This window comes from Megalops cyprinoides, chromosome 19, assembly GCF_013368585.1.
Source record: "Megalops cyprinoides isolate fMegCyp1 chromosome 19, fMegCyp1.pri, whole genome shotgun sequence".
Lineage (NCBI taxonomy): Eukaryota > Metazoa > Chordata > Actinopteri > Elopiformes > Megalopidae > Megalops > Megalops cyprinoides.
Window position 1 is genome coordinate 247,501 of NC_050601.1, and position 25,378 is coordinate 272,878.

General features: G+C 46.9%; 1 protein-coding gene across 1 annotated transcript in view; it reads left to right on the forward strand.

The window, feature by feature from the left end:
- The first annotated feature begins 5,813 nt into the window (after window positions 1-5,813).
- The window catches only part of LOC118794484 (hemicentin-1-like), a 37,742-nt gene continuing 18,177 nt past the window's right edge, over window positions 5,814-25,378 (forward strand). Inside the window, exons 1-12 of the mRNA XM_036552747.1 lie at window positions 5,814-6,021; window positions 6,317-6,643; window positions 7,006-7,239; window positions 7,397-7,624; window positions 7,960-8,219; window positions 9,426-9,621; window positions 15,668-15,937; window positions 16,238-16,567; window positions 16,841-17,089; window positions 17,467-17,686; window positions 18,445-18,465; window positions 20,969-21,123. Coding sequence (XP_036408640.1) covers window positions 5,883-6,021; window positions 6,317-6,643; window positions 7,006-7,239; window positions 7,397-7,624; window positions 7,960-8,219; window positions 9,426-9,621; window positions 15,668-15,937; window positions 16,238-16,567; window positions 16,841-17,089; window positions 17,467-17,686; window positions 18,445-18,465; window positions 20,969-21,123 — 2,629 coding nt within the window. The 5' untranslated portion in view covers window positions 5,814-5,882. The remainder of the gene's footprint in view (window positions 6,022-6,316; window positions 6,644-7,005; window positions 7,240-7,396; window positions 7,625-7,959; window positions 8,220-9,425; window positions 9,622-15,667; window positions 15,938-16,237; window positions 16,568-16,840; window positions 17,090-17,466; window positions 17,687-18,444; window positions 18,466-20,968; window positions 21,124-25,378) is intronic.

Here is a 25,378-nt window from a genome sequence, read left to right on the forward strand (position 1 = left end):
TTGGCTGAATGACAAAGTTCCTAAATGGTGAGTTCATTCACAAACAAGTCTACATGTGATCCTTTGTCTCCAATCAATACGTGTTTGAGAGTGTGTGTGTGTGTGTGTGTGTGTGTGTGTGTGTGTGTGAGAGAGAGAGAGAGAGAGAGAGAGTGAGAGAGAGAGTGAGCAGGAGGTGGTGAAAATGTTGCTCTTTGTAGAGGACAGAGAAAACTTTAGGCATGACTAGAATTCAAATACAACATTAAAAACTCTCCCACACTCCCTCTATCTGTCTGACACTCTCCCACACTCCCTCTCTCCTCTGTCTCTCCCACTTCATGCCTTTCTCTCTTGGAATGATATGGTGAGTCACATCTTGCCAAAGCGTATATGACAGATGAAACAAATTTCACATTTTCAGACATAACACACAGAAGGATACTGTACAATTACATTTCAGAAATACTACACTAACATGAATTCAAAACGTACCATTAATGAACTGATCATGGGTGAATATTAAGCATGAACAGGCTCCCTCATTGAGCTGAACTTCACCCCACAGCCTGCAGTCACTTCTGGCTCCACAAAATGGAGGAACAGCCTCCTGTGTGTTAGACCCCTCCCTTACCCCAGCCCATCTATCAAATGGTCTTTGCTTATGCCTCCTTGTAGCCAATGGTGAAAAGGATGAATCCAAACCCCATGCAGCACAACCAGTTCATCCCCATGCATGTGTGCATGTTTATGGTCTGTATGCGTGGTGCTGCTGGCGGCCCTGGCGGCCCTGGCGGGGTCCTGCGCCCGGCTCGTGTGAGAGTGAGGGGCCGTGAGTGGCCTGACTCACACTTCCTGTCAGTCAGGCCAGCTTCCTGCCGGATCCTGCTGTGACACCAGGGCAAATGCCACGGTGGAGACAGCTTCAGTCAGGCACGACTGTCCGGCCAAGAGTCTTTCTGTGAAAGATCTGACGTCATTGTGCAGCTATGATTAGGCTTGCAGATTTCCCAACATGCTGTTGTTTTTCCAAGTGCACTTCTGTGGAGTTACACTGGGATTCCCGGAAAAGCAGGAAAAGGGAAGGCCATTATGAAGGAAACAGGCTGCTGGTATGTATATCAATCATAACATACAATTTTTTTATTGCATCATTAGTTTTCTTTGCTCTAGTAGGATACAGATACTGTACCTAGTAAGACTCAAACTGCTTTCAAGTAAGAACAAATCTCTATTTTTGTTTTGTCACTGAAAATTCTGGAACTATTTACATTATCAGCCTTTATCAAATTTGTTAAGCATTTGTTAAATATTCATAAGAACTACATAAACATGCTCCTGTCATTTCTGTTCACTGTAACAGTATAATTCTTTACCTATTAATTCAGTTACTCGGGACCATGCTACAAATCAATTCATTCATAAATTTAGATTTTAACGTTACATTTTATCAGTCCCTCACAGTGCTACAGAAACTAGTGCTTGTGTTACATATGAGCGGAAATGATGCAAAACCGCAATATGACACGAGTAACATGAACTCCAGGTAAGAGAAAGGTGAGTAACTTCAGTTATGGGAGCCAAGATGCAGCCTGAAGAGGCAGGTCCTCCATCTGTGACCAGAAGGAGGAGGGTCTTTCCCCCACACTGAGCACAGAACACACTGAGCACAGAACGCACTGAGCACAGAACACACTGAGCACAGAACACACTGAGCACAGAGCACAGAACGCACTGAACACAGAGCACAGAACACACTGAGCACAGAGCACAGAACGCACTGAACACAGAGCACAGAACACACTGAGCACAGAGCACAGAACGCACTGAGCACAGAACGCACTGAGCACAGAACACACTGAGCACAGAGCACAGAACGCACTGAGCACAGAATGCACTGAGCACAGAACACACTGAGCACAGAGCACAGAACGCACTGAGCACAGAACACACTGAGCACAGAGCACAGAACGCACTGAGCACAGAGCACAGAACGCACAGGGGACACCACTGAGACGTGTGACCCCGAGGTCAGCAGTGGCTGTGCTTCCTGACAGTGGTGCAGACAGTCTGATGATCGGCGATGGAAAAGCCGTCCCACCCGCTGCCCACTAGGCAAACAGCAGAGTGCTGTTCCCGCTGCCTGTTAGGCAAACAGCAGAGTGCTGTTCCCGCTGCCCGTTAGGCAAACAGCAGAGTGCTGTTCCCGCTGCCCGTTAGGCAAACAGCAGAGTGCTGTTGGTTGTAGGCCCTGGAGGGAGATCTGGATGGTGAGACATGCGGTAACATGGGGACGTTGTGGAGCAGCTGAGCAGCAGCTCTGGAGGCACTGCAGGGAGGCCAGCGATCGGGGAAAGGGGGACGACCGTCAGGACCAGGAGGGTCTGTTTCTCTCACAGCACATGCCTCTCCACGTTTCAACTTCAACTTCAAGTTCACATCTAAGTTTAGTACCATTTGCTTATGTAAAAATACATATCAGGATTTCATTTGTCAGAGCTGTCACTCAACGCTGCACATATGGTGCAATGACCACACACAGGGACAGAGGTGCAGAGAGCTGGGCGGGGCCCCGGCAGCATGGGCTGCTTTGCAGGCAGGATTCCCCGGGTCCTGCAGGTGGAGACAGCCCCGCTCTGATGCTGGTGAGGAGAGGAGGGCGCTGGTGGGGTGGCTGAGGGGGTGCAGACGGCCTCAGCCGCACAGCGGGGCTGATCCTGGCAGTGCACACCAGCCTGCAGAGTCAGACCCAGTCCCACACAGTGACGGATCCAGTGAGGACGCTCTGTGCTGTGCAGAGGCAGAAAGGGGCTCTAACCCTAACCCTAACCCTAACCCTAACCCTACTTCTATTAGTTTGACACAACAAATGAAAAAAGCATTCATATTCAGGACACTTCACTTTGCCTGCTCCTTCGGAGGGACATTGTGTACCATGGACCTGTATTTATCCTCCCTGCTTTGCGCTGACTGTTATTCTGTAAAGTTTTCATGATGGGAAAGTTCTGTGTTAAAAGACAAACCGAATGTGCAGCGGTGTGTTTTGGCCGTAGATGTGGAGTAGTGCGGTATCAGCGTTCAGTTCATCTCTCCTCATACCCCCCCCCAACCCCCCAACCCCCCAACCCCCCAACCCCCAGCGCGTGGGAGTGCCCGAATGCGGGTGAAATTACAATACACATTGGTTCTCTATGCTTTCATATTAACTAGTAAAGGTTTGTCAGTAAACTGTGTACGGGGTTGACATCGCAACCGGATTATTTTCGGAGCGCTATTAAGGTTCGTGACGGCGTTTAAGGGAATTCAGTTGCAAAGAGAAGTATAAAGCAATCTCATACATTTAGCTGTATTCCCACAGTTAAACATTACATAACACGACCGGGGATGTACCCTTCGGCGGCCAAGTGTAACGACAGCTCGTGCTACCCCTGGAAAAGTCCGCGACTTACTCAGCAGCTTGAGAAATCTCGCAAATGCGAGTCCCGGTCCGGCCGCTTTACCGGAATGTTGGGCATTAGTAATACTCCCACTCACACACAGGGGAGGCGGGAGGGGGGAGTCACCAGCCCAAACACACGCACACTCCTTTTAATGCCTCGCCACATGTAATTTAATACGGACGGAAATAGAGCGCGCGGCACGTGACAGCACAGGGTCATCATCGGACCTGCAGGATTGTATCTGTCTCACGCCTCTGAGCATCTGCTTTAAACTGCATCTCTGCGTTCGAGCTTCACATCTCACCCGACAATGAGCGCTGCAACCCTGACTCTGGTCGTCGGATTGCTCCTCTCTGCGGAACCCGGTGAGTTTTTCTGAGGAAACTTTGTCATCACGACTTTTGATTCATTGTTTTACAAATATATATACATGAAATCGATAAACAGAAAACTATAATTACGATTTTACAAATATAAGTGATTATACATTTTAATACTTTCCAAAGTCAATATAGAAGAGTAAGCATGAAATACGAGGTTCCCTGAATCCATTTCATGGGTGCAAGGTGAGCTTGCTTCATGACTATTAACTAAACATTGTTATAAAAATTGCTTCACTTTTGAAGTTAAACGAAAGCTGGTTTTAACCACTTTTAGCTGTGATCGACTATAGTGATATTATATTCATGCAAGTTTCTTCTGCAGTTTAACAGGCAGATACAGTGTCATGGTGCTTTCCGCTTTGTTTCAAATGCAACGTCAGTCCCCACTTAACTGTGATACTCACAATCTGGGTTTCAGCTCATTGTCACTTTAAAAACATTTTCTGTGCCCAGAACCAGGAAAGATGGCTTTAATTGTTATGCACTTTGGACTAGAAACAGAAGGAGTTAAAATGGGTACCTATGTGACCCTCACTGTCACCAAGGAATATTCCTGTTTCTCACTCTTCTGCCACCACTTCTGTGCCCTCTGTGTCCTGCATACTGTTGCATACAACTGTAACCTATGTAAGTCGCTTTGGATAAAAGCGTCTGCCAAATGAATAAATGTAAATGCAAATGCATTGTATTTTAATGTGTCTTTTACTTCAAACTTTTGTTTATTGTAATTGTTTGATACTGCCCCTTGGCCAAGACTCTCTCATAAAAGGGATTTTATATCTCAGTGGGACTTTTCTTCATAAAGTAAAGGATAAATAAAAGTATGAACATTGAAGAATTCCTGTTGGGAAGGAGAGACAATGCCTGGCTTTGTGTGCGCTGACAGACTCGCTGGTAACACGCTAGCTCAGATTGCGCTGTGTGCGCTGACAGACTCGCTGGTAACACGCTAGCTCAGATTGCGCTGAGGAGAACGTGCATCTCGGGTCATTTTGAAACAGAAAGTTGGGTTTTTCCTGTTGCCATGAGAGCAGTGTGGTGCAGGGTTTCTGACAGTGGCGTGGAGCAGAGCCGTCCCCTGCTGCCTATCTCAGGGCTCCCCTGATTTCAGTTTGCTGGGACATGTGGAGCCCTCCAGCTCCAGCTTTGATTACAGACTTTATGCTCAGGAAAGTCAGAGAATGGAGCCTGCAGTAGGGCACTGCAGATCAATGATGGCCATTGGTCCTGATTCAACATGTAGAACCACAGTCTGCCCACGGTGACAGCGTTTCACCTTTGAGCCAATCAGAGTGGGGGGGGGGGGGGGGGGGGGGGGGGGGATTAGCTACTGTAACTAAGATATTTGCCTCACAGCTATACTGTATTATTTAGCTTAATAAGTGGACATAAATGGAATAAATGGAGATAATGCTATTGTTTCTGATGGAGAAGGTAGCTAGCATGGGCTCTTTATCAGCAGGCTAATGCAGGAGAGGTCAGCTACAGCGGCACACGCTGGCTCCCTCCTGGTCTGGAGAGTTTCTTCTTCACACGCAGACTCTACATAAGCTATCAGCTGTCATGACACTGACACTCTTCTTCCAATGGAAACATTTGTCTGCATTTAAACACGAGCAAGAAAAGAAAAAAATATCCATCTTTGTGAGGGACTTTTAGTTATTTTATTTTGTAGTTCCCTCTTCAGCTTGGTTCCTACATAACTTCAGCTAAGTGGGTAATTACAGACAGACTCCAGGCACAACAGCCGTCTGTATGAATACTCTAGGCTGCGTGTTCCAGCACATCTTTATCAAAGTTTATCAGCCAACCCTGTGCAACCATCACAGTATGATGACCATTTGAGTTAGACGTGTGTGTCTGTCTGTCTGTCTGTCTCTCACTCTCTCTGATGTCATTATTTTTCTGAAGGCTGTGAGGTTGATGATGTCATTGTATTTCAGCAGGTGCTGAGGCTTGTCCAGTCCAGCTTCACCCTTCTTCAGTGGTGGTGAGATATGGAGGTTCAGCATCAGCAAACTGCACCGTGTCTGAAGGTCACCTGGGGGTCGGCTGGGAGGCTTCAGAAGGATCTGTAGATATGGTACAAGATGTCCAGCTTATTACCTGGAGAGTGGAGAACCTGACAGACTGGCGTATTGAACCACAGTGCTTTGTGAACTTCATGAATGGTACAGACTCTGGCCAGTGTGTGGAAGCGCTCCAGGTCACTCTCTACAGTAAGTTCTCCTTTCCTCCTGATGGAGCTAAACTAGGGTTCCATCACTTCTCCTTTGTAGCAGGAAAATGAAGAGGTTTCAGCCTCTGTCCTGTGTTTGGTCTCAGCTGAGCCAGCTGTATGTCTTAGTGAAGACTGATGTGGTCTTTGGTGTTGCTGAAGAAACAACTCACTGATTAGGAAAGCTTGAGTTTCTCTAACATCAAACAACACCTCAGACATCGGGCCTGATTATAAATAACAGAATTCTAATCGTAAATAATAATCAGAGGTAATAATTCATGTGTCCTCCACAGAGACTCCAGACAGTGTGTCCATCAGCTCTGTGGATCACACCGGCCCGATGGTGGAGGGGAGACAGTACCAGCTCCAGTGTGAGGTCCAGAACATCGCTCCTGTTCAGAGCCTCACTGTGAAGTGGTACAGAGGGGAGATATTAGAGAGTGAAAGCTCTTTTAACCACAGCAGTAAGACACCTATAAATGTGTCCTCTACCCTCACAATCACGCCCAGCAGAGCTGAAGATGGAGCTCAGTACAGCTGTGTGGCAGAGCTGGAACTGGGACCTGAAGGACCACAACCCCCCCCTGAAGAGTCTGAGCCCCTCAATGTGACTGTGCACTGTGAGTCTATCAGTACTGTCTATACCACCAACATCACTGTGAGTCTATCAGTACTGTCTATACCATCACCATCACTGTGAGTCTATCAGTACTGTCTATACCACCAACATCACTGTGAGTCTATGAGTACTGTCTATACCATCACCATCACTGTGAGTCTATCAGTACTGTCTATACCATCACCATCACTGTGAGTCTATCAGTACTGTCTATACCATCATCATCACTGTGAGCCTATCAGTACTGTCTATACCATCACCATCACTGTGAGTCTATCAGTACTGTCTATACCACCAACATCACTGTGTGTAACAGTCTGAGTTTGTGTAGCGCCCCCTTACCAAGATGTTCTGTATTTGTAGATAAACCCTCAATCACAAAGTGTCCAAACCAAGAGGAGCTGAGGGAGGGTGACTCTCTAGGTGCTCTCAACTTTACAGCTGAGGGGAACCCCACCCCCAGGGTCACATGGTACAGAGACCAATCAGAGGTCAACAGCTCCACACCCCTGACCAGGAAGGACTCAGGGCAGTACGTCCTCACAGCCAGAAACAGCCTGGGCAGCATCAACTGCACATTCAGCCTCACAGTAGGGTGTATGTTTCATCACACCTCCACCTTTGACCTTTCACCCTTGACCTTTGGTTGTGAGACTTTTCTGGAGCTGTTGCCATTCTGCAGCTCTCTCACTGCCCTGCTGAGTATATCGCCACAAGTTGACCTGTAATCACATGCCCCTCTGTGTTTCTATAGATGCACCTGAGTTTAGCTGTGATTACAGCTATGAGGTGACAGAGACGCAGAGCTATACCCTCAACTGCACAGCTGAGGGGTACCCTGCACCTGAGGTCACCTGGATGAAGCAGGGGGAGAAGGTGGAGCTCCCAGCACACCTGGGCAGGCAGCATGCAGGGCTGTACACCCTCATAGCTAACAACACCTACGGAACAGTCAGCCACACACTGGAGATTAATGTTCTCTGTGAGTAAAAATTCTCTTACTGGATGTTCCAGTAGTGCTATTCTATATTGCAGTTTACCCCATAAACATAGTTACCCGAACATTTACACTGTACGCCCAATTATTTACACTGTACTTCAGACATGCACCATCATCCCTGCCTTCTGTGCTGTACGCTTAATTCCTTTGTTATTGTCATTGATAATTTTGGGGTCACTGCAGTAGTAGGTCACAGTTGCATAACTACAGCGGTAGTTAATATTGGGGTTAATTGTTTTATATTGATGTGATTCTGCTGTGTGGCCAATGCTGGGCTCCGCAGCGGTGCTTAATGTTGAACTGCCTCTCCTCTGCAGTTCCACCAGCAGAGATTGAGGAGTTTGAGGACCGTGAGGTGGATGTGGGGTCCAGTGTGCAGCTGCGGTGTTCCTCCTGGGGGAACCCCCAGCCCAACTACAGCTGGCAGTTCCAAAAGGCCCCCAACGTGGAGGAGGAGGTTTCTATTGACGGGGTGTCCCTGCTCAGCATCTCTCATGCCTCTGTGAAGAACCAGGGCGTCTACAACTGCTCTGCGCAAAACAGGATCGGACAGATCTCCAGAAGCATCAGACTGACTGTGAGAGAGAGGGATACATCGCCTCACACAACCCTGACAGGTCAGGACAAACCGCTCTTCATGCCTGTGAGAGCCCAGGGCATAGGTGATGTGACCTCAGTGATGAATTAGGAATGTGGATGTGCTTATCATGCCAGTCCTGCCATGTCTCTCACGTGAGACCATCCTGTCGAGCTGTTAATTCTGGAGACACTGGAGTGCTGCTCCTTCAAGCCGCCATGGTTACAGTGCTGCTCCTTCATGCCGCCATGGTTACAGTGCTGCTCCTTCATGCCGCCATGGTTACAGTGCTGCTCCTTCATGCTGCCATGGTTACAGTGCTGTTTTACGTAGAAAGCAGAGGATTATGATGGAATTACACTGTGTTTGCACTCAATTTTACATCTTTAATCTGAAGAAAGATTTTTTCTGGAAAAGCTGCCGATATTCAGTGCCAAAGGCAATCTTGCCACAATCTGCTTTGTCTTTAACTTGAAAGAACAAATTTAAAACAGTGTTACAAATGTTTTCCAGGAGAATATTAATTTCCATACACACTTCTTTCATGTAACATCTGATGCATCATATTCATAAGAGGGTAAGAAAAGACTGGATGTGTTAGAGCCACAGTCTGTGTCTCGGCCGCGCATATGCGAACGTAAATGACACGCCGTCCCGTCAGCGCGTAAAAGAAACTATTCCACTGCGCGTCCCAGCCTGGAAGACGCCTGCTGTACCTCAGAGTGGCGTGGGCCGTAGTAAACACACATCTGGAACAATCTAAGAGCAACTAAGGACACCTTTTAGTCAAACCGAACTGTAAGACAAGGTTGAATCATTTAATTAACAAGAGCTTCTATGCGTCACATACAGACTACGTCGGACTACAGGTGAAACCAATGCCGTATTCAACAGCCAGGGCGACCAGAAAGCCATGCATGTGGATCGTTTTACATTTTTAACTTAACTTCCGGTTTGGTTTTTTAAAGAAATGAGATCGAAGAGCATTAAGTTAACTGAATCGAGAAGCGGCTATTTAATCTTCACAAAACCAGACACTTCACAACGAACGATTAGCAAAATAGTTTCGATATGCATCGCGTAGTGAAGCGGCGAAATTTTAGGTGATAATCAAGAATAATCACACAGCTAGAAAGTTTGGGAAATTCCAGCGTTTGGAGGAGGGACTTTTTTAAATCAGGGAAAGACAGTTATTTCCGCAGCTAGTTTAAGAGGGAGTTTCACTTCCCCGGCGCAGTGAGAGCGCAGTCCGTCGCTCATTTTGGCGGAGCTCGCAGTAGGAGGATAACGGGACCGAAAGCGACACACCGGCTTCTTAAGATGGACGCGAACGCCCGTGGATTGCTCTTTATCATCGGTGTGCTTCTACAGCCCCTGCTGTGGGTCAAAGCAACACGTGAGAGTGAGTTTCAACTGCACTGCTAGTTCTTTTATAGTAAAAATAGAGTCTATCAATCTATCTATCTATCTATCTATCTCTCTATCTATCTATAGTAATACGTGTGCGCGTGGTCTGATACAGTAAATATGGAGTTTCAGGCAGTATCAACGGGCCAATGACTTTAAACAAAGAACAATAGCTATATGGACACACGATATTAAATATTTATTAATTATTATTTCAATTAATGTATTTACTATTTATTTCATGTGTCATCTATGTAGTAAAATGTCTGGACGTCGCGCCATCGTGGCTCCTGGTGCTCTGGGTACTTTAAAGTGGAAAAAGTCATGTGGTTTAACGTCCGAACATAAATGCCAACAAAAACGATACGATTCATAATAATACTATTAATAAATAAACGGGTATGATTTTGATATGGTTTGTGATGGAATGAGGAGACTCTGTACAGCGGTTTTATTCTTATTTTATTCTTTTTACTCTATTCTTTTATTTCTATTCCCTTTACTTTTACAATTTACTTTTGCTTTTACAATTTTTGTTCCAAAAACGGTTTTTATCACATTGTAGGGTGTAACTTACACTGTCTACTAGTCCAATGTAACAGGTGCTATACGTATCATGAGACACAGGTAGTTATGAATAAAAATTGTCTTTATTCCAAGAAGTGAAGAGCATGCTGGCCCCCCTGTAGCTGTAATGACTGGGGAATGTCTGTGTCGGACCTGTGTGTAGGGGCTCTGTGTTGGTTCTCTGTGTCGGAGCTGTGTGTAGGGGCTCTGTGTTGGTTCTCTGTGTCGAGGCTCTGTGTCGGAGCTGTGTGTAGGGGCTCTGTGTTGGTTCTCTGTGTCGGGGTAAGCTGTGTGTCAGGGCTTTGTCTGGCTGCTAATGTCACTCTCTTCAAACCATGTGTAGTTACAGCCATAGTGACACCCATTTCCCTGACTGGATGTCCCATGACTTTTGGTAGGACAGTGTACAAGCTAACAGTGCCAACAGTGTCATGTGACATGTATGACATCACTGGGAGGTGTCCCCCTGTCATGTGACACAGTTGTTAGGGCTGGATGTGACAATCATTTCTAATACAAGTTATAACATGAAAACATGTATCATGAACAGTGTCTTATGAATGCTTAATTTGGCATGATGCCATAGTTACATGTAGGTTGCCCTTAATGTGCAGTGTGAGCAGCCAATCATAGATTAGGTGTGTAACTGTGTAATGGCTAGATCCTGTTGAGGAAATAGATGTCGAGGCTCACATGGTCTTAAAATTGTAATATAAATCAATTATATATGATTATATTTTATAAATATATAATATATGATTTATAAACCTTTTATAAACCTACAAGGTTATAAAATTATCAACCTAATATATAATGTATAATTTATAAACATTTTTTGGCTTTTAATTTTTTCCCATTTTGAAAATATTATTTGGTCATTTACCTTGAAGGAATAGCACACGGGGTCGAGTTTCAGTACAGACATTATGTGTTGTTATTCTTTTTTCTGTTCATATATAGTGGGTTATTTTTGTGTAAATGCATATGTTAGGTTAGATTTTTGTGTGTTAATGTTGTAGTGTGTGTGTTTTTTGTTTATTTGGTGTGGGTGTGAGCCAGAGGAGATGAGATAACGTTTGAAACATTCCACTGAAAAATAGGCGGAAGGGGGGCTTGTTAGCGGAGGGGAGGGGGGGCTTCCTGGCTCGCCTCACTCTTCCGTGCCTTGTTCCCACCCACCCGCCTGGAAGGTCAGCTCTACCTGAGGCTTTCCTCTGACCCCCTCAGATTCAGTGCTGTGATCTGAGCCTGTGGAGCTGTCTGCTGTGAACAGTTCTCCCTCTGCCACAATACACTGCTGCTTCCTTCGTCTGGCCCACAAGCTGCCCCACTCTGTTGTGAAAGCGCTCCGCGGTCCGGGGGCTGCCTGGACAGTTCTGTAAAGACACTGGGAGAGTGACATAACTAATATGACCTAAGGGAACATTTGTCACTAGCTAGGAAGCTAAGAGTTGCTAATGTCACCCCTTAAACTTGCTGTTGAGGCAGAGGCGGCCCGTGGCATAGGCGGTATAGGCGAATGCTAGGGGCACCGTCCTTCCATTGGGGCGCCCCAAATGAGGGAAGAAAAAAAATCTAAATTTTTAACTTACACTATCTTTAACTAATACTATTTTAATACTGTTATTTCGAAATATTACAAAAAAGCCCACAACAACATAACTACATAGCCTATTTTCTGGGTTCCCACAGCATCACCCCGCCCCATCATTCCCTTCCCCTCCCGGCTTTTGGTTAGACTTACCTGATTGTGGGGGATGGTCGAGTTATCTGAACTAGTGAGTGACACTGACCATGAAACGTGATACGATTAACATCAGTAGCGTAATTCAAATATATACTGTATATCATGTCGAAAAGATCAAAGCCCTCTGGGGCCCAGGGAAGAAAAAGAAGAAGAGAAGAGGAGGAAAAACGGGAAGCAAACAGGGGTAATGTGATGAATGAATAGTTTATCCATTATCCATACTAGTTTTCGTTGGAGTAGAGTGTTACTAGCTTACTTTGGACGATAGCAACGTTCGCTAATTTAATAAATAGCTAGAGTTAACATCAGTTATTCCCACCTTAAGTTCATTAGGGAAAGTTGGAAAGACTATTCAGGTGTTTGGGGAATAACCTACAACATAATTTTGAGAAATATACTTTTTCTTTTAAGTGTGCTGCACGAACCACCCACTGTCTGCTTCAAGAAACCAGGCATACATCTTAGTCTAGTTAGCCAACGTTAGCCCTGCTTGTAATAGTCAATTAAAATGCTTTTCCTTTTCCACCCCCTTTTGTAATTAAGTTGTAACGTAGGGCTGGGCAATAAAACGATAACAATAATTATCACAATATAATTTTCCTTGAGAAAGAATAGAAATATGATAAATGTTCGATGTAATTAATTTCTATGCTTAGATAGAATGCACAGAAATGAATCATGAACTGCCAATCATGTCGCAGGAATAGAGGTATGCATTGCGCAGTGAGAGATATAAATTCAGGCCAGCATGTGATATTGATTACAGAGAGATTGGCTGACGGGCTTGTAGTTGGAGCGGAATAAGCAAAATAAGCGAAATGAACATCACCGAAGAAAAAGCAGTGCCCATGACCAGCTCGATGGAAGAAGACATCGTTGACAAGAAGGATCACTCAACTTCAGTAGTCTGGAGATATTTTGGCTATTTTAACAATCCAACAAAAAATCAGAGCAGCGTGCACTGCAAACTGTGCTGAAGACACGTGCCATCAAAGACAGGCAACACCACAAACCTGTTTCATCATTTGAAACAATAATCACCTGTTAGAACACGCAGAAAAGTAAGAAATTACAGTCCCAAACGAGCGTTGTTAGTGGACCCTCGACAAGCACCAGGCCAGTACCCAGTGTGACTACCCAGCAGCAAATGATCGTATCAGCATTTTCCAACACCGTGCCTTACGGCAAAAAAAAACGAAAAGACACAAAGAAATCACAAATGCAAGTGCATATTGCATTGCAAAAGACATGCTTCCCATTAGCACTGTGGAAAATGAGGGATTCAAGAAACTTATCAGCTGTCACAGGGCAGCTTTAAAACCTGAGACTGTAGACAGACTTGTCTTTCTTGCCCGTAACTTGTAGGGTAATGGCTTTGCTTGTTTAAAACTTGTACAGAGCATAATGACCACAATTGAGATTTTTCTTTTGTCTATTTATTTTGTTTACATTGTCAGCTAAAACACTTACAAAACGTTTCAACCTGTCTGTACAAAGGGTTTGGCATGCTGACCAGAATTAAGATTTCTTTGTCTATTTATTGTTTTATTTATTGACATTATCCTTTAAAACACTTTTGAACTTTGCAGTCTGAGCCATCTTACATGCTGTGCATGCATATTTTGACATTGAAAAAAGATTTTATCATTATAATTGTTTTGAATGTTCTACCTCCGATTTGTGAACGTTGTTTGGCAAGTGTTTGTCATGTTCTGACCATAAAGAATAGTTTAAAACCACAATTAACCGTGGTGGTGGAATTGGCTGCGATGCAAGGGGCACCAGCTAAAATCTTGCCTAGGGCACCAGATTGGTCAGGGCCGGCTGTGTGTTGAGGGAAACGCTTGGATTGATGTGGCTACGCAGAAACACACTGGCTCGTGGGCGACTGCCAGCACCCAGCTGCAGCGCTGTGGAAGGTGAGCAGGCAGCTCGTCTCTCAGTCAGACGGCTACCTGACCCTGCAGCTCGGACACTGCTACCTGACCCTGTAGCTCGGACGCTGCTGCCTGACCCTGCAGAAGTACAGGACGCTGCTGCCTGACCCTGCAGAGGTACAGGACGCTGCTGCCTGACCCTGCAGAGGTACAGGACGCTGCTGACTGACCCTGTAGCTCGGATGCTGCTGCCTGACCCTGCAGCTCGGACGCTGCTACCTGACCCTGCAGAGGTACAGGACGCTGCTGACTGACCCTGCAGAGGTACAGGACGCTGCTGACTGACCCTGCAGAGGTACAGGACGCTGCTGACTGACCCTGTAGCTCGGATGCTGCTGCCTGACCCTGCAGCTCGGACGCTGCTACCTGACCCTGCAGAGGTACAGGACGCTGCTACCTGACCCTGCAGAGGTACAGGACGCTGCTACCTGACCCTGCAGAGGTACAGGACGCTGCTACCTGACCCTGCAGAGGTACAGGACGCTGCTGACTGACCCTGCAGAGGTACAGGACGCTGCTGACTGACCCTGCAGCTCGGACGCTGCTACCTGACCCTGCAGCTCGGACGCTGCTACCTGACCCTGCAGAAGTACAGGACGCTGCTGACTGACCCTGCAGAGGTACAGGACGCTGCTGACTGACCCTGCAGAGGTACAGGACGCTGCTGACTGACCCTGCAGAGGTACAGGACGCTGCTACCTGACCCTGCAGAGGTACAGGACGCTGCTACCTGACCCTGCAGAGGTACAGGACGCTGCTACCTGACCCTGCAGAGGTACAGGACGCTGCTGCCTGACCCTGCAGCTCGGACGCTGCTGCCTGACCCTGCAGAGGTACAGGACGCTGCTGCCTGACCCTGCAGCTCGGACGCTGCTACCTGACCCTGCAGAGGTACAGGACGCTGCTGCCTGACCCTGCAGAGGTACAGGACGCTGCTGCCTGACCCTGCAGCTCGGACGCTGCTACCTGACCCTGCAGCTCGGACGCTGCTACCTGACCCTGCAGAGGTACAGGACGCTGCTGCCTGACCCTGCAGAGGTACAGGATGCTGCTGACTGACCCTGCAGAGGTACAGGATGCTGCTGCCTGACCCTGTAGCTCGGATGCTGCTGCCTGACCCTGCAGCTCGGACGCTGCTGACTGACCCTGCAGAGGAACAGGATGCTGGAGCAGCAGTGCTTGGCCACATTGGGCAGGATAATGTAACTGTAATGTAAATTGCAAGGGCTGAACCAACATATCTGTCAGGGTTTGAGGCCACAGTTCCCATTCTGCAGCTCTGCCCAGGCGCAGACAATGCAGGCGATACGAAAAGGCACTTCTTTAATGACAAGCCCAAAAATCACAAGCAAAATCGAAGTCCAAAAAGTCAGTCAGTAACCAAAAATCCAGTGGAAAACAGACAACATCCAAAATCGGCAGGCAGAAGAGAAATCAGGGACAGGCAGAGTCGGTAACAAGCAGAAACAGAACAGGCTTACAAACAAACAGTGGGAACGAAACAGCTAAAACACAGACGATCAGGCAAAGAACAAAGACACCTGCAGCTCCGCCCCACACCTGCGGCTCCGCCCCACACCTGCAGCTCTGCACTGAGGCACTGTGCTCACGGGAGAATGAGAGCATCTCTGTAAATATGACCTCTCTCTCTGTCTCTGACTCACACTTCTCTCTGTCTGACCCCTCCCTGAGTGATCATTTCCGTTTTATCTCCTCTGAGGGTTGGAATTCCATGTGTTTCCTTGGAGACTGAATATTAACTGGAGGTTTTTGATGTCTCTGTGTTTCAGATGGAGAATGCCCAGTCCAACTTCACCCTTCTTCAGTGGTGGTGAGATATGGAGATTCAGCATCAGCAAACTGCACTGTGTCTGAAGGTCACCTGGGGATCGGCTGGGAGGCTTCAGAAGGATCTGTAGATATGGTACAAGATGTCCAGCTTATTACCTGGAGAGTGGAGAACCTGACAGACTGGCATATTGAACCAAAGTGCTTTGTGAACTTCATGAATGGTACAGACTTTGACCAGTGTGTGGAAGCGCTTCAAGTCATTCTCTACAGTAAGTTCTCCTTTCCTCCTGATGGAGCTAAACTAGGGTTCCATCACTTCTCCTTTGTAGCAGGAAACTGAAGAGGTTTCAGCCTCTGTCCTGTGTTTGGTCTCAGCTGAGCCAGCTGTATGATGTCTTAGTGAAGACTGATGTGGTCTTTGGTGTTGCTGAAGAAATAGAACTCACTGCTTAGGAAAGCTTGAGTTTCTCTGACATCAAACAACACCTCAGACATTAGGCATGATTATAAATAACAGAATTCTAATCGTAAATAATAATCAGAGGAAATAATTCATGTGTCCTCCACAGAGACTCCAGACAGTGTGTCCATCAGCTCTGTGGATCACACCGACCCGATGGTGGAGGGGAGACAGTACCAGCTCCAGTGTGAGGTCCAGAACATCGCTCCTGTTCAGAACCTCACTGTGAAGTGGTACAGATGGGAGATATTAGAGAGTGAAAGCTCCTTTAACAACAGCAGTAAGACACCTATGAATGTGTCCTCTACCCTCACAATCACGCCCAGCAGAGCTGACGATGGAGCTCAGTACAGCTGTGTGGCAGAGCTGGAACTGGGACCTGAAGGACCACAACCCCCCCCTGAAGTGAAGTCTGAGCCCCTCAAAATCACTGTGCACTGTGAGTCTATCAGTACTGTCTATACCATCACCATCACTGTGAGTCTGTCAGTACTGTCTATACCATCACCATCACTGTGAGTGTGTCAGTACTGTCTATACCATCACTGTGAGCCTATCAGTACTGTCTATACCATCACCATCACTGTGAGTCTGTCAGTACTGTCTATACCATCACCATCAGTGTGTCTAAATAGTTAATGTCAAAGTGAATGTTACACTAGCAGAGTAAAAATAATTTTGCAGACTTTTCTCTCTCTTTGTTTCTGTCTAGATGGTCCTAGTATTGAAACCATACCTTCTCCCCACCCTGTGATCAGAGGATACTCCGTGGAGCTGATCTGCAATGCCAGTGGTCACCCACCCCCGGAGGTTGAGTGGTGGAGGGATGGGCAGGCTGTGGGTGAGGAGGGAGGCAAGCTCGTTATCTCCAATGCAAAAGAGGAGCACGCAGGAGAGTACACCTGCGTAGCCCGAAACTCTGCTTGGAACACTAGTGCAGTGGTGCAGGTGGAGCTGAAAGGTAAGACCTAACCCCACCCAACACCTGTGCACCCTCGCCCCCCACACCCACCCACAGCTCCCCCATATCTCTCCATTCCCACTGAGCTCCTTTCTCTATTCCCACTCAGTTCCTGTCTTCATTCCTGCTGAGTTCCTGTTTCTCTCTATTCCCACTGAGTTCCTGTCTTCATTCCTGCTGAGTTCCTGTTTCTCTCTATTCCAACTGAGTTCCTGTCTTCATTCCCACTGAGTTCCTGTCTTCATTCCCACTGAGTTCCTGTCTCTCTCCATTCCCACTCTCTGATAAGTGTATATTTCTCTCTCTGAGTCTGACATGAAGGTGCACACAGTCTGTAGCTATGAGTTTAACGCTGTGGTCTTTTTGTCTTCTGGCAGAGGACTACCTCCCCATCATTGCAGGGCTGGTGGCTCTGGTGGTTGTGGTAATCTCCATCGTCTTCATCTTCATCTACTCCATCTACTACAAGAACACCAAGATGGGCCACTACAGCCTGAAGAGCTGCAAGCTGAGCGGTCAGAACGGCAACGTGGCGCAGAACGGCAGGGACAGCAACCTGCCCATGAAGAAGCTGACGCAGCCCAATGTGTACGCCTAGCGGGACGGCCTCACTGGACTCCCTCCAGGCCCCCCCGGCCGGACCAGGCCTGACCCAGCACAGCTGGAGATCAGTCTGCCTCTCCCCCACAGCCCAACCCTCAGAGCACAAATCCCCCATACTCATCAACCAGCCAATCACCTGCCACCCCCTGTGGCTTTTCTGCCAATCAGGTGCCACAGATACATCTCTCTTGAGCCCTGGAAGACCGGGCTGAGGTCACATGACCCTGGACACAGGGCCCTCTGGTTATCATGGTCCGTTGGATCCTGGTAATGTCCTGGGTAGATCATGCGCTGATCTGGCCGTGACTGAATAATTTGTATCTCACATTCTCACATTTCATGTATTTATCCGTTTGCTCTCTCCTTTCTTCCTTTCTATCTGGAGAAATGAAATTTTCACAGTTTGGGCTCCCTGGAGCCGCAGCCAGTGTAGGACCTCATGCTGAGTGCAGCCGGACAGCTCAGGACATGGTGGGCCGAGGTTTGGACTGTGTAATTAGCACACATCCGGGAGTCTGCAGCGTCAGGACATAATTGGCCCCGTTCCTGCTGACCAGGGTTCCTCATTACACTGCTCTTCAGCACCATCTGGTGGTTAGTTGTGTACTCAGGTGATGTAATGGGGGGGTTCACTCAGCCATCCTTCTCCTGTGGTGCACTCTGGGACTTGTAGTGTGAAAATAGCCTTTGGCTGCAGTGAGCGTGTTAGGGGTCCGGTCTGCCCTCAGCTCATCTCGGTGCTCCTTTGTGAGTGTAAAGACAGTCGTGGAGAGGTGAGCTTACTGCACGAGCTGCAGTTGGTTAAAAATGTAAGGGGGAAGGCCTCACACGCCTCTGCAGTTTACCCCACAGTGCCCTCTGAAGGCTGGAGGTGGCTTTGCTCTGAGTGAACCTGGAGCACTGAGAGGGACAGTTCTGTTTGTGCTGCTTCCCACTGTCAGTCCAGGGGGAAGTGTGACGCAGCGGCTCCAGCGTGACATCCCTCTCAATCTTCAGATAAATCACACTATGCTCCGTTTGCTCTGTGTCTCACAAATGACTTCTAATTTTTGTACACATTTATATTTGTATTATTATTAAAAATGTAAGTTTTTTAATAAGGTGGTTTAATAATGTGTGTTTTTCTTTTTTACTTCATTTTTTTGTTGTAAAAAAAAAAATATGAGAATAATAAGTCACATGATTTGCTCCTGAAGATGGCAGAATGAGAATAATAAGTCACGTGATTTTCATATGTGTTTTATCACCTGATGTTCCCACAGCCCCTGATTCACACGTGTGAACATGAGTGATGTAGGGAACTGGCTATGGCGGTCAGACCCTGAGGGAACAGGGACATTTTATTGCCAAATTACAGATTGTTTTCTGTAAATGCTCAGCCTAAAGTAGCTCCATGGGAGAGATTCCTCTGAAGTATGCGGACTTCCCTGCAGGGGTACGGAAGGAGAAGAGGGAGGAGGGTCAGTGTGTCAGGGTCAGAACGGAATATCTGAATCCTGTTTTTACTCTTACGCGGCTCATAACGACCTTCCGCGTGTAGCTCTTAGTCGTGCTGGCTGAACTGATGTGAGAGCTTTCTCTTCACAGTTGCAGAAGTCTTGCAAACTTGGTGTCTTGTGCCCTTACATTACATTACATTACAGCACCACAGCAGAAGCTGTTGTCCATAGTGATGTGCGTAGTTTACATGCTATTCACATTTACGTTACATTTATTCAACTGGCAGACGCTTTTATCCAAAGCGACTTACAAGTGAGGCAGAGACCAACACAAGCAAAAGCCATACAAGGAGTCACAATAATAGAAGTGCTGCATGACCAAGTTTCAATAGTTGACCAGACAAGGTACAAGCTGGCTGGCAGAGACACAAGCAAAACAGAAGTTTAGGACATAAGAAATTGCTTTAGATAGTAGCAATTCAGGTGATCAGGTGAGCGTGGAATAGCTGTGTCTTCAGATGTTTCTTAAAAATAGTGAGGGACTCAGCAGAATGGATGAAGTGTGAAAGTTCATTCCACCATTGAGGGACAACGGCAGAGAAGGTTCCGGATAGTGATTTTGTGCTGTGATGTGATGGGACCACAAGACGCTGTTCGCTAGCAGAGTGCAGATACTGGGAGCCAGCGGAGTGAGACAAAGAGAGGTGTAACGTGGGCCCTCTTCGGCTGGATGAAAACCAAACGGGCAGCCGCATTTTACATCCGCTGCAGAGGCATGAAGGCGCATGCAGGAAGGCCAGCCAAGAGAGCACTGCAGCAGGCCAGTCTTCAGATGACAAGAGCCTGGACAAGGAGCTGCGCAGCAGACTCAGACATACACTCAGCACCTCCTGGCCTTTCTGTTGCCGATGGTGGGCTGCACCTCAGTGCTCTTACATATGAAGCCATGGAAACAATCACTGGTGTCTAGAAGATGCCTCACTACCCCTGTCAGTCCTCAAAGGACTAACTCACAGAGATAGTCCAGTAGATTCAGAAGGAAAGTCTGATAAGCAAAGCATTACCTAAATACTCAAAAGAATGCTAAGACTTGAGCTCAGCGTGCCACATTGACTTTCTCCTGCCTGGCTATGTGCTCTGCAGAGTATGACATCATTTTGTCTCTGCACACCTTGTGACCTTCACCCTTTTTACAGTTTTCACAGAAGCGTTCAAACAAGCACCAGTCCTTACAGCCGGGTCGTAATCACATTACCTGTGCGCCCCCTGTCGGCTGTAGACACATTCAAGATACAGCACCGTTAGATTATGTCATTTACAGATTTTTAGAAAACGACAACATGACTTGTATTTTTATTTATTCGTGTAAATGGCAGCAAATGAATGTCAGATTACTCCATTTCCCGTCCAGTCTGAGAACTGCGTGCACCGACGCGTCTGACCTCAGCGCGTCCTTTCGCTCCTGCGCGGTGGGGGCCGCTACCTCCTCCCTGTTATCACACTTACGACCGCCGCGGAATCGCGTCATTTGCAGTTTACTTATTCGCATGACAGCAGTTTTATCTGCAGCTTGATTCGAAAGACCATTTTCACTGTTGTCTCTGTTATATTAGTGGGCAGATGAGAGCGGCCAGGCGTGGCTCGCTTAAGCCCTTCTGGGCTGTATGTGTCGCTCAAGTTTGACCCCGTCATTTTTAGCTCAGCTGCATGTGCATAGTTCAGATGAAGTCATAGTGGAGGCACAGACACACCCCTAGGCCAACATTAAGACTGTAGTGTGACGGCCTTTTCCGCTGTATGGTTGTTGCCTGGAATTTCCCCGTCTCTGAGTTTGTAGGAGGGGTTTCATTTCTACTTCACTTTCGCTCTCTTTCACTCGCTGCATGGACTACACACGCAAAGCAGTGCTTGACAGCACCCCGAGCTCCAGCATGCGACGGTACCGATCAGTGCTACGATTGATTATTCTGGGGTTCTGTGCCGTTTGCACAGGTAGGGCGCAGCCGAAGCACGCCGTCTTTGTCGTGGGATAGAGTTTTGGCATGACCGTACACTAATGGGACAGACACATTATCCAATGGGAGACAGAGGGAACCAAAGCGACACGCTGTGCGATAATAGTTTGACATACAGTGGCCGTGAGCTGATTGCATGGGTGTTTGCCACCGTGTTCCATCCTAACCAAAAACTTGAGTAAACATTCTATCAAATAAACAGAACTAGTAGGACAGTATAATTCTTTGCGTGTGGACAGCTTTTTACAGCTACATTTATAAACCTACTTTCAGTTTATACAGGAATCCTGAGAAAGTGAACCCTTTCCAAAAACTTCAGCCGGTTATGGTTAATTTCGAAATGAAGACGTTAATTTCCGCCAAGGATGTTTATTTTCCTATCCAGGGGCTGCAATTCAGTTGCTTGGTTATTCTACAGCAGGGGGTGAGCGGCGAAGGGAGGTTTTTTTAGATTTGGTTTTGCGTGTGTAAATGCCATACCCCTGCGCGCATGGGGTGTAGTCGTGTGAAAATGCTATCGCGCGGATCAGGTTCGGTCATAGCGCGCGCGGGGTGGTGTCGTGTGAAAACGATACCTCGTGCATTTCGACTGTATTTACTGTCGGTCTCCTGTCACTCGTTTCGCAGCCGGTGGACGCCATCCCCGCTGCAGCGGCGCAGAACTGGCCGAAAACTAACTGTGCTTACTTTGTACCACAAATAATGTTACCTTTCATAAAGCCCCTGTTCCGCTGATCCAGTTGCATGCTGCACACAGGGGACATGCTTTAGCGTTTACATACCGCACAGAGGGGTTAGACACTGTACATGCACGCTGTACTTAGCTGGTTTAATAACGCAGTAAAGTATGGAGGCAGCTGTGGTGTATCAGCAGTATCACCAGGTATCAGTGTGTTTATCTGCCTCCACCTCGGTTGTAAATTGCTTTGAATAAAAACGTCTGCCAAATGAATAAATGTAAATGTCACCAGTTTATCTGTGCAAATATTCCTGATACACGTTTAAATGTATTCATTTGGCAGATGCTCTCACCAACAGTGAGAGAAGGCGTATTCAGCAGGGCTGGGCAAGTAGCCACACAGATGTGGAAGCATGCGGGTCGTCACTGCAGTATTGAGGCACTGTGGGAGGTACCGTCACCTCTCCACCAGTGACCGCATGGGGTTCCGGCTCTGGTTCCGGTTAGGGTTTGGGTTCCGGTTAGTATAGGCATGCCACACACAGGGATCCTTGTCTGTAGCTTTCAACTTTATCAATAGTTTTTACTTTATCAATAAATGAGCTCATTTCCATCAACTGCCTCCAAATAATCCTCCAATCCCCCAATCCTTGTTTCATTAACTGTCTGAAAGGGAATATGTGCTGTCAGAAGGCACACAGCCTTAAAGTATTATTACCAATGTCCAGCCAGCCTAACATTTGTAGGATTCTTTCCTTTACTGTCTTGATAAATATTAATTTGGTGCCATTAATAAGCTTAACTGAATAAGGTGTCCATTTCATAAGACAGCACTGCGCAGAGCTGCATTCAGCCCGTTTTGCTTTGTTGGTGCTCTGTCCTTCTGTCTGCAGAGGCTGGGGTTGCTTTACCCCTCAGCAAGCGGTGCCCTGTGAGGGAACATGTGACCAGTGGTAAAGGACACTGTGAGGAGCTGTGAGGAGCCAAAGCCGACTGATGGGCGGATTGATACCAAACTGATCGATTGATACCAGTATCAATCAATATCAGGTTCGGTATCTCAGTCCTCAATCTCCCAGGATACCACAACAAATCAATAACTTTTCTGAACAAAATGAATGAAGAAGAGATGTGTGTAAGGCACTTTGCCTGCAAACTGTGCGTATTAAACGCCCTCTCTTATTCTTGTGTATGTTACTGACTTCTGCATGTGCGATGCTGGGTCATTTCTTCCGGGCTGTTCCCTCCCGCACCTGCTTGGAGCACATGGCGTCAGCGCTGTCTGCTTTCTGCCATCTGAGTGCAGCTCCCGGCCAGGAGGCCTGATTGCTGCGAGTGTGAGAGGCCTCAACGGCCGACTGCTGTATGGAAAGAGAAATCCAGAAGTCAGAAGTGAACTAGGTGAATTTGGGAAGATAGAATTCAGTACATTATTGCACCTAAGTTATTGGCTGGGAATTATAAATTAGGTTGTAGCCAACATTAGCTGCAGTATACAGGAAACGGCTCACTTCATTTTAATGGCTTCTTTATGCTGATAGTTATTTGTAGATGTCAGTGGGTTTGCAGCATCTGATTGACAGTAGCAAGCTACCCCCCCCTCCCCCCCTCGCTCATCCAGATCTTTATCTATTCCAGGGTTACAATGCTCCTCATAGTAATTCACACCACTTTCCTAAACAAAATTCAAGTACTAAGTGGAATTGTTATTTATCTTATTGTTATCATTATTTCACTATGGAGCCGCACCTCCCGTGCTGCTGTTTTAGTTTGGAGAGCTGGCAGGCTGTCAGTATGTCAGGAATAAGCTGCTCCAGGCTGAGCTGCTGCTTTAAATCGAAGCCTGGCTCGCAAACCCTGAGCAGTACAGCACGGAGTCCCTTACTCCCCTCATACTGTGCCTACTTGGCAAACACCTAAGAAAGTAAATTTCTACGTTTTTGCAGTGTCTGCAGCTGTGGGGTATGTCTGCAAGTGTGAGTGTGTCTGCAGCTGTGGGGGCGTGTCTGCAGGTTTGGGTGTGTCTAGGTGTGGGGGTGTGTCTGCAGGTGGGGGCGTGTCTGCAGGTTTGGGTGTGTCTGTAGGTGTGGGGGTGTGTCTACAGGTGGGGGTGTGTCTGCAGATTTGAGGGCGTGTCTGCAGGTGGGGGCGTGTCTGCAGATGTGAGGGCGTGTCTGCAGGTGTGGGGGTGTGTCTGCAGGTGTGGGGGTGTGTCTGCAGATGTGAAGGCGTGTCTGCAGGTGTGGGGGTGTGTCTGTAGGTGTGGAGGTGTGTCTGCAGATGGGGGGGCGTGTCTGCAGATTTGAGGGCGTGTCTGCAGGTGGGGGCGTGTCTGCAGATGTGAGGGCGTGTCTGCAGGTGTGGGGGTGTGTCTGCAGATGTGAAGGCGTGTCTGCAGGTGTGGGGGTGTGTCTGCAGGTGTGGGGGTGTGTCTGCAGGTGGGGGCGTGTCTGCAGATGGGGGCGTGTCTGCAGGTGGGGGTGTGTCTGCAGATGGGGGCGTGTCAGACAGGGATCCCTGTTCTGGCAGCTGCAGTGCCCCTTTGCACGCACCTCGTTTCGGAACAAATTGGCATAAACACACTGAGCCTTGCAACCTGTCCCAATAGGAGATGGTCACTCAAAGGATTTTGATAAATCACTCAGTAGGCAGGGTTTACAGCTTTCACAGTTGCAGCAGTGGTGCTGTGTCCTGTTCTAAATTTGTACTGAACCACATTTTTTTCACTCAAAAACTGTTGCAATAGTACATTTACAAGATTCTCCAGTAATCCTGCCGTAAGAGACACAAGGTGGTCAAAGAGGGGAAGAACTCGCATCATTTTCTATACTCTTGTGATTGTATTTGTTTACAGAGTTCATTCTAAACTACAGGTCAAAGGCCCAGCTTTATTGTGCAGATGAACATCTCAGTCACAAAGCTGAGTGATTCCTGTGTGTTTTAATCAGACGTGAATCAGAAACTTTTTTGATTTTGTGGCTCAATCTCATCACTTGATATTTATCAGGTTATCAAGCAGAATTTGTCAAGTATTAGAAAATAATATACTGTGTGTATATATATATATATATATATATATATATATATATATATATATATATATAATAAAATGTTTTATACCAATGACTAGCCATTTTCAATAAAGCCAGTTTAACACGTGATCAGCCTTCATGACGATGTGTGGCTACCTCTTTGATTTCAGTTATGAATGAAGTAACATTTCAGTTATTACATTGTTAAATCTAGGAATAGGAGTCTAACATCAAACTAATGTTCTCCTCTGTCAAAAATATTTTTGGAGCTGTAGTTTGGAATTTCCAAAGCAGTATTTTTCAACAGTGGGTCAAGATCAGTGCAGGAGAGGACAAAATATTTTTTAAAATGTGAAGTGTAAAAACCACACCTTCAAATATGTGTTTATGTGTTAATGAATAACTTTGTCCAAAACACTGTTAATTCACAGTTTCAAATTGATTATAATATCATATCCATGTACTTAAAATTCCTGAAAAAAACATAAAGATAAATAAAATGTCTGATCTGAAGCACATGG